The following is a 9605-nucleotide window of genomic DNA, read 5'->3' on the forward strand; positions in this document are numbered from 1 at the left end:
AACCGTATCACTGAAATCCAGAAATATTCAAGCGCGGATCAATGGAGATACGTCTCCACGAAGGACAATCCGGCGGATCTTTTGAGCCGAGGAACACCCCTCGACGCCGCCGAGATCCGTAGATTTTGGACCCATGGTCCTCATTGGCTATCAGAGAAGGTGCTCCCAAAGCCGGCGAAGATCGGAAAAGCAGACTTTGCAGAAGCAATCCAAGAAGCGAGAAAGTCGAGCGATAGCTGTGAATCCACGGTCACTCTGGCGACATCCACGTCGAAACCCGAGCCGACACACATCCTCGAAGAGAAACACTTCTCGACTTGGACGAAGGCTGTTAGAACCATCGCCACTGTCCTAAGGTTCTCGAAACGCTGGAGAGCGGCGAGAAACGTTCAAGCTGGGAGCCCGATCGATGCTTCGGAGTTCAGAATGGCCGAAACGGCGCTTCTGAAATATATACAGGGAATCAGCTTCCCCACGGAAGTTCTCGCGAAGTGCCAGAAATTACAGAAATCCAGCAAGATATACCTATTCAACCCTATGCTCGACGAAGATGGGATCATACGTTGCAGATCGCGTTTGGAAAAATCCGGCGACCTGTCTTTCGGGGAGAAATTCCCAATACTCTTAGACGGGAGAAACCATTTCGTTCGCCTGCTCATAGCCTGGATTCACGAGACTAAGTGCAAACACGCTCAAGGCATTTCCACGAACCTACATCACGTTCGAACTGAGTTTCTCATCCTTAGAGCCAGGAGCTCAATTAACAAAGTCCTCAGAGGCTGTAAAGTATGTGCGAGGTTCCGAGCGAAGGCAGGCGCGGAGGTGACACCCCCCTTGCCGGCTTTCCGCATTGAGGAAACCCGCCATTCAGTGTTACCGGCATCGACTTTGCGGGGCCTATCACAGTGAGAGACAATCAAGGCAATAAATTCAAGAGCTACATAGCTCTATTCGTGTGCCCAGTCTCCAGAGCCATTCACCTCGAGTTGACGCCCGATCTCACAACATTCGAATTCCTCTTAGTCCTGCGGAAATTCATCAGTAGGTTCCCTTCAGTGACGAGGATAATGTCAGATAACGCGGCGACCTTCAAGCGCGCGGAGAAAGAGTTAGAGATGGCATACCGAAACGCAGCAGAACCGGAGATCCAACACTACCTGGCGAAAGCGAAAATCGAGTGGGAGTTTATTACCGACAGAGCCCCAGTACAGGGTGCTTTCTGGGAAAGGATGGTTCAGCTCGTCAAGAAACCTCTCAGGAAAGTTCTGGGCACCAATGTTCCCCGATTCAGGGAGCTCGAATCAATTCTCGCGGAGATAGAACTCTGCATAAACCTGCGGCCGATTTCGGCACTGCCATCCGAGTTTTGCGAGATCCGAGCTTTATGCCCTATGGACTTAGTCTATGGCTACCACGCAAAAGCACGCTTTCCCGACTCCTCAAAGATGAGGATGCCGGATCAAGGGGCCGCACAAGCGATAATTCTCACTAAAGCTTGGAAACGTCAACAGACCGTGTTGAACGCGTTCTGGAAAAGATTTCAATCCGAGTATTTACAACAACTTAGATCAGCTCATGAGAGTAAGCCAGGGGAGACCCGTTCGCTCAGGGTCGGAGATGTTTGTATCCTTGCGGATCCGAGCCCTTCGAGAAGCTTCTGGCCTCTCTGTAAAATCGTCGACGTGTTCGGTGGGCAAAGAACCGATCTACGACAGAGATCTTGCATGATCCAATTCGGTAACGGAAAAATCGTCAAACGACCGATATCCATGATTTACCCGCTGGGTTTCAGTGAAAACTAAGAGGATGGAGTTCGCGCTTAGCGACCGCAGGCGATAGTTCGGCGGCATCGATCATTTATTCACGGGGCCCCCCGAAATTCGGGCGGCGTTGCAAACGACGGATATGGGCTCTTTTTAGTTTACGAGTTTTTTCCCTATAGAAATCTTGTTCACGCGGCGTTAGTTGAATCCACAGGGGATACACGAAATCATGCAGCGCCTTCCCGGTGGATCGGCGGGCCCAGGGAATACGTTTCTGTATCTCTTCCTTGAAGAAATCCAGAGGAGACCATGGTCCTCGGTGATTCAGCGGCCTTCTCACGCTCACGGGTCGGCGCGGATCGGGACAGGCTTCCCATACCCTTGAGGCGGAGGCTGGGGATACGAGACCCAAACACCGGAGGCACCGGGAATTGCTACATCTTCAGACCCTTGCCTGGGTGCTCCATCTCTTGGCGAGCGCTCGGACGGGTCCCGCGATCCCTCGGCTAGATTCCTTTCTGGAGTAGAACGGGGCGATGGCATAGTTCTCACACCGGCCAGGAGAGCCGAACGCAGTAAATCGTCGAAACGAGTCTCGGGTCGCGAACTTTGATTGGCCGACATCGTCTACAAAAATCGGTGGTATGATAAAAAATGAAATTAAGAGCGAAAACCTCACCGGAAGGTAAAACGAAAAATATAATCTATCATAAGAGCACACTCGTCATACCGGTCAAGTCGTCTTCAGTCGTTGAAACTTCTCGGGGATTCTCCGCGATGTGCACTCGTCGACTGGAGGCGAACGAATGAGACGCAACGGAAAATGGGACAGCCCCTCGAACGCGAAGAAAAATCGCGTCCGGTCGAAATGTGTCGAATTAAAGTCAGAGAAATAGTTTAGAGGTCGGAAATGTCGACGCACCAGGTCACCATACACCTCATAGGCGATTCTCTACAGTCCAAAAAAGAGCCAATGTCCGTTCCGGAGTCAAAGCAGTGTCACTTCGTTTCAGCCATTAGACAGATGTGCATGAGTAGGGAACCCGCATGCTCTAGGCAATCGTGAAAGCAAATATTCTTTTGGATGCTAACTAACTTCCAAGCCGCCCAAAGAGCTTATAGTTCACTTCATGTAGTGTTCATCATTGGTCATCGCTTTAGAGAAACCTCTGGAACTCGAGCACTGCGTGCGCGGAGTTCCCGGGGAGAGTGTCGCAGACACCTTCAGTGTATGCGCTAGTTACAGAGGAGGCCGCCAGGCGGCGTTCCGTCGACCCTACTGTCAATAGTCAATGACGTCAGCCGCACAGTCGGTCTCCATAATTTAGAGTAGTTCGGTAATCCGAAAGTGATACCTCTGTAAGCCCTTGAGGCAATCATTCATACAATCGATCATGAAATATAATAAAGAGAATGGGCTTGGGTCACTCATGGAGCTGGCAATGCGTCGCGCGTCGGTCGGCGCGTCTCTCCCGCAAACATGGTGTGCACGTCGAGACGTGCCGATGGGGGCGCGTGACCTCACTCATCCGAGAGGCTACGCTGAGACAGGAACTAACCGTCCCCGGCTAACCGCACAAGCGAGCTCGAGGAGCAGACCAGGTCAATCTTGACAAAAGTTGCCCAGTGACTCAGTCCACAAACCAAGTGAAGGATTGTTTTCATTGAAGTACGCAACAGGTGGGATGGAAAGAGCGATTCTGACAGATATATATCCCAGAGGGCGACCGAGTAACCCTCTTGAAGGAGCTCTTGAATTGCTAATGAAAGCGAGGTGAATCACTGCACATGTTCGTGGGACGAGTCGAGATGCTAGCGGAACAAGTGGGCTTGAAGGGGAACGACGTGAAGAAGCAGGTGCTTCTGGGCCTTGCGATAGAGTATAGCGGAAAAGCGCCAATTCTAGCGAACAAAGAACACGTTGATACAGATGTGCTGGTTCGAGATATCGAGAGATATCCTCCCGAACAAACCAGAAGACGAGTCTCTCGATATATATGTATGTCTCGATATATAAATATCATCGGAACGCTAAAGACTCTCTTCAGCCAACCGGCATCGCTATTCAGGCGTCGTTTCAACGGAAAGAGATGGGAAAGACCTCACTGATTTACAGTCGGAATCATAAACTCCAGGGGCGAAGCAGCAGAACTCGAAGAACTCTCCCCCGAAAATCTGAAGTGCCTGGTACTCGTCGACTCCTTGAGCGCACCGGAAGATCTCGAGCTTCGTACCCGAGCTCTACGCAAACTAGACGAGGACTCCACCACATTAGAGAGCCTAGCTGCAGAGCTCGTAAATTACACCCAGCTCAAGCGCGACGCGACAAGCAGCTCCGATCATATTCCAACGGTGAGCTACGTTCACAAAAGCTCAATGAAACAGAATCAACAGCGTCGGAAATCTCCTCCATCTCCTTGTTCTCGGTGTGGCGAAGAACACTGGAAGCGAGACTGTCCGTTCGCGAAAACTAAATGTACCAAGTGCTCCAAAGTAGGTCACAAAGCGTCCGTATGCAGAAGCCCAAAAAGAGAGCAGACATTCATCACCTCGAAATTTCACTTCTCAAGATCAGCAGAATCATGAAATCGGTGAAAATAAACGGATCAGATGTCACTCTCGTCCTCGACACCGGAGCCGACGTAACGCTGGTAGCAGAAAAGACCTGGAGACAGCTAGGCGCTCCACAACTTCGGAAGTCAGACGTGAATCTAACTCAAGCGGATGGCTCTGCTCTAAGCATACTGGGAAGTTTTGATTGTATCGTCGAGCTGAATGGCACCGAGTTCGAGGGGAAATGTTATGTCTCCAAAGAATGCTCCCTCCTGGGACTCGACTGGATAAGACGAGACTAATGCTTCTACGAAAAACTCCTAGACAACAAGCAGAATCCTAATTCTTCACGTATGAAAATCTCCCAGGCGGCCCAATCAACAACGGAACGAGAAAAATCCGCTCTTGAACTCAAACAGAAGTTCCCAGAGGTTTTCGCGGATGGTCCGGGCAGATGCACTAAATATCAATTCTCTGTGAGACTGAAAGCAGACCACAGTCCAGTGTTCCGGAAAGCGAGACCAATCACGTATGCCACCCCTCCAGCGGTCGAAGCAGATATGGAACGCCTCGAAAAAGCTGGAGTCATACAACATACGCACCACCCCGACTTTGCGGCTCCAATCGTGATCGTGAAGGAACCAGACGGAAGAGTTCGTATGTGTGGAGATTACTCAACCGGTCGAAGACGACCTTTATCCCCTTCCGACGGCCGAAGATATTTTCAGCGCTCTAAACGGTGGTAGATACTTCCCTCAAATCGACCTAACTGAAGCGTATCTCCAGGTCCCACTCGATGAAAAGTCTCAAGAGATTCTCACCATCAACTCACCAAAAGGACTGTTCAGAGTCAAACGTCTCCCTTTCGGTATAAAGACCTACCTAGCTCTTTCCAAAGAATTATGGACGAGCTCACGGCAGGTCTGGAAGGTACCATGACATACTTGGACGATATAATCGTGTCGGGAAATTCTGAAGCAGAGCACCGCAGAAGATTATTCTTACTCATGGAGCGAATTCAGAAATTGGGCTTCCGCGTTCGACTCGAGAAATGTGATTTTCTTCGAACTCAGATCAAATATCTCGGCTTCATAATCAGCGAACAGGGAAAGAAACCAGACCAGGCTGAAGTTCAACCTATAATCGACATGCATGCGCCGAGGGACGTCGCAGAACTTCGATCCTTCTCAGGCATGCTCACGTTCTACGCAGCTTTCATCCCGGGAATAAGAGACTTGAAGTTACCATCGGTGGACTCATTGAAAAGAGACACGAAGTTCATAGGGTCAACCGAATGCGACCGTGCATTCAGAAAAGCTAAAGAAATCCTGATGTCAGATCTCGCGCTGATGCACTACAATCCTGATCCACCGATATTCGTGTCGGCCGATGCATCCCAAAAAGGCATCGTAGAAGTCTTGATGCAGCAACTGGAGGACGGTTTCATGAAAGCTGTTCTTCACGTGGCCCGAACTCTCACAGGAACAGAGAGACGTTACAGTCAGATAGAAAGGGAAGCCCTGGCGCTAGTCTACGCGATTCGAAAATTTCATAAATTCGTGTACGGACGACGCCGACGATTCGTGCTGAACACAGACCACAAACCACTGCTGGCAGTGTTCGGTTCCAAGAAGGGCGTACCTGCTTACAGCGCAAATCGTCTGCAGCGCTGGGCTGTGATTCTGCGCGCCGTCAACTCCGAGATACGATACAAGAATATAAAAGATTTCGGAGAGGCTGACGCGTTGTCTCGCCTAACTGAAGCTCGAGCCGAAGAGGAACCGCTGGTAGACTCAATCATTGCATCTGTTGAGATCTCGGTTCAGGAAGATTTATCGAGCAGTTTGTCCAAACTACCCATGACAGCGCAGACGATCCAGAAACAGACGGACCGAGATCAAGTCCTAGCAGAAGCCATGGAGTATGTTACCAAAGGCTCATGGCCGAAGCTAGACCGAGAAAATCATCTTTCCCCGTTGTACACAAGACGCGAGTGTTTATCAATCGTGAATCGCGAGGTGGTACTAAAGCCCCTGAGGGAGGGAACACTCATCCTCCTGCATGAGGGCCATCCAAGAATTTCCAAAATGAAGGCACTCGCTCAAAGCCATGTTAATTGGCCGGGAATCGACACGGATATCGAGAGCTTGGTCAGGCGGTGCGAGGATAGTCAGCTTGCGGGGGAGCGTCCTCTGAAGCTCCCCCTCGATGATTGGGAACCCAACTCTTGTTGGTCAAGAATACACGCAGACATTGCGGGGCCTTATCGACAGCAGTACTTCCTCTCACAGAAAATCGATTCTGACTCGAAATGGCCGGAGGTCAAAGTTCTGAAACAAACTACATCAGAAGCTGTCATAGCTGCATTCGAGGAGGTTTTCGTCAGGTTCGGGAACCCCGAAGTGCTGGTTAAAAACAACGGCACTCAGTTCAAATCAGAGAAGGTCAAAAACTTCTGTCGACCTCGCGGCATTCGACAACCGTTCTCAGCGCCATACCACCAACAATCGAACGGACAAGCCGAGAGATTCGTCGATACGCTGAAGCGAGGTCTTAAGAAATTGCAGGTGGGAGGAACGGTGACGGAAAGCGTACAAAAGTTTTTGGTTACGTACCGAAAGACCCCAAATTCAGTATGTCCAGGAACGAAGTCCCCAGTGAAGAGATATACGTATCTCGTTGATACCTCGGCTAGAATGGTCACACGAAATACTAGAGTCAGTCTCGGGCTCCCCCTTAGCTGGCTGAGGTTTATCGTCCTTAATATAGCGAGTCACAGGAAAGAGTTGAACACAGAAGAGCATCCGGATATGGGTCATGCTGAAAACACTGTGAACGGGTTTAGTGGTGACCGGTCAGTGACCGTTACAGACTCAGATCTTCAGTATCTAGAGTGAAAGGTGAAATGGACAATATTCATCATTCTCCCCCATTGGCCGTGTAGCCTTTCGCTGGGGTTTGCTCTGACTTTATTCTCTTGGAATAAATCGTTGTTTCGCATGCGATGAGAATTTCGAGTTATTTCCGACGAGTCAGCCAGACTCGAGTCAGAGACTCGTAGATTCGACGAGTGCTTGAGATAAGGGACATTCGAGGCATAGTAGAGACGCTCAGATTGCTACTATTTCCTGATATCTGGAGAAGATTTGCACCTCGATGTCACTTGCTCTGAATGTGAGCTTACCATATTTTTGTCAAACTTGTCATGAGATATGTCAGTCGTTCGGCAACGACTTCGAGATTGAAAATTCGCGATAATTTCCGTCGCTTCTCACTCTCTAATTTGCCCTCTCGGAGCTCGGCTATTTAAAGGGGGGTCTGGTGCTTCTTTCGAATGTCTTGAGTTTGTCGAGAGCTACAACCTGAAGCAATTTAAAGTTTGTTCCGACATGGCGAAGCCTTCATCCTCGAAGCCCGTTGCTCATCGAGTCATCTCAACGATGTCTTCGGAAATCCTTCAGATTCCCTCTTGCGGAGGACCTAGTGCTCCTCTCGAAGACGGAAGTTCCAGTCCAGGCAAGGGGTCGAGTGACACTTCGAGTCCGGCAACGCAACAAGATCTCCTCTGATGCGCATGTGGTTTGATTTGCTTCAACTCGTTCTTGGAGAAAGACTGTGGTCGATTGTGAAGTACGCAATCATGATATTGCTTATGATTTCCCTAATGGTGGCCACGTTCAGAGGTAAATTATATATGCTCCTTTGCTCATATTTCTCACGAGGTTTACACTCAAGATCAAATTTTGCTTGCCTGCGGATCCTCTCACCTCTCAATATCAGGGGAACCTCCTTAATTTGTCTCCGGTGATCCACAGGGGTGACGCAGGACAGCCTTCTTCGCAGCAGCCTGATGAGAGGTCGAGACGAAGTGCTGGCTCTCAACACTTTTACGCGTGTCCGAGGCGATGGCCTATGGATTTGCCGTTCGAGAGCCGAGAACAAGTGCGCTCTGTTGCATTCGGACACTCTGGTCCCAAGGGAAGCTATTTGTTCCCTACAAGATGCTCACTTGGGGCGGGTCATTGGAGCCTGCGGCCAGTCAAGCCTATACACTTGTTTCGATGAGTGAGGCAGCTTTTTTCGAATGAAGTTCGTTATAATCCCACACTGTGTGCCTTCTTGACATCATTACAGGGGTTCTCAGATTATTCGCTGGAGCCGTGGTTGTGCTGTGGTTTTCTTTGAGATCTGACCAAGTAGCTAATGTTATCGATACTCTTGTCGGCTCTTTAGAGTCTTCGAGAAGAGTTCTGGAGGGTCAACACAAACAGCTCATGTTCATGAGGGCGTGGTCGCGGCGGCGCGTATTCCGCGCGAGTAGATCGATTTAGTTTCAGTCAGTACACATTCAAATCTCGACCGACAATGGTGTTCCCAGTGAAGCGCTGTTCTAGCTCGTCCAACACGGTTGGATTTCTGGTGGTAGCTATGTTCATTCTAGGAGTTCTGATGAGTAAGTTATTTTCTGGGATTCACGAAAAGTTACTGAGCATCAGTGTGGCTCACGTATGGGGTTACAGAAAATTTCCATTCTTTCTCAGCTATCCACTCGGGTTATTTCGAGCCGAGTCAGCTTCACTCAGCGAACATGACGAAGCGTTCGACCATGGAGGCGGAACCTTTTCAGTTTCTGAATTCCACCTTTGAGGACACGGTTGAGAAGGTTTCCGAAGTTCCGGTTGTTTCGTCCACAACTCCGAGCAGCTTCGTTGCTCGATCGACTTCCACCTTTGTTCCTATTCCGTCGACAACTACCTCCACAACATCCAGACCTGTCTTTCGATCATCCGGACTGACTGTTTCGCCTTTCTACAAACGTCATCCTTATCAACCTAGTTCAGCTGAGTCTGGATATCCATCTCGACGTGTGGTGGTACAGGAGTACCGAAGATCTACAACGACGTCTCCCCCGAGGATGGATTTCAGCTATCGACGAGAGTGGCAGCGCATCGTTCCTACCGAGATGCCGATCTCTGGCAGGGCTCTGCATATTCGCACTGCTACAGCTCATCCTTCTAGAGCTTTCTTTTCGAGTACTACGAAAAAGCCATCATCTTCTTATCGGACCACTCAGGCTACTAGGGCCACTCCTTCTCCTCGATCTACAACTGTTCGTCTATCAGGTTCAACTACTACTGTTAGACCAGTGTCGACAAGTGCTACAACCCTTAAACCAGAGGTTCCCAAACTGGGTTCCGCGGAACCCTTGGGGTTCCGTCGCTCTTTTCCGGGGATTCCGTGAAAAAATCTTTGCGGAACCCCAGAGTTCCGTGGGCTGCTCTTTGCGCA

The 9605-nt window shown here is 49.9% G+C and overlaps 1 protein-coding gene and 1 pseudogene across 1 annotated transcript; both read left to right on the forward strand.

Annotated features, from left to right (window-relative positions):
- Positions 1-426: 426 nt before the first annotated feature.
- Positions 427-1802, forward strand: LOC100901094 (uncharacterized). Its single transcript, XM_003737601.1, has 2 exons — positions 427-786; positions 936-1802. Exons 1-2 carry the CDS (start codon positions 427-429, stop codon positions 1800-1802), a joined length of 1227 nt encoding a protein of 408 aa, XP_003737649.1.
- Positions 1803-3572: 1770 nt separating this feature from the next.
- On the forward strand, positions 3573-7885 carry LOC100901234 (uncharacterized protein K02A2.6-like; annotated as a pseudogene).
- The last annotated feature ends 1720 nt before the right edge of the window (positions 7886-9605 follow it).

This window comes from Galendromus occidentalis, unplaced genomic scaffold (assembly GCF_000255335.2).
Source record: "Galendromus occidentalis unplaced genomic scaffold, Mocc_1.1 scf7180000075582, whole genome shotgun sequence".
In the NCBI taxonomy this organism is placed as follows: Eukaryota; Metazoa; Arthropoda; class Arachnida; order Mesostigmata; family Phytoseiidae; genus Galendromus; species Galendromus occidentalis.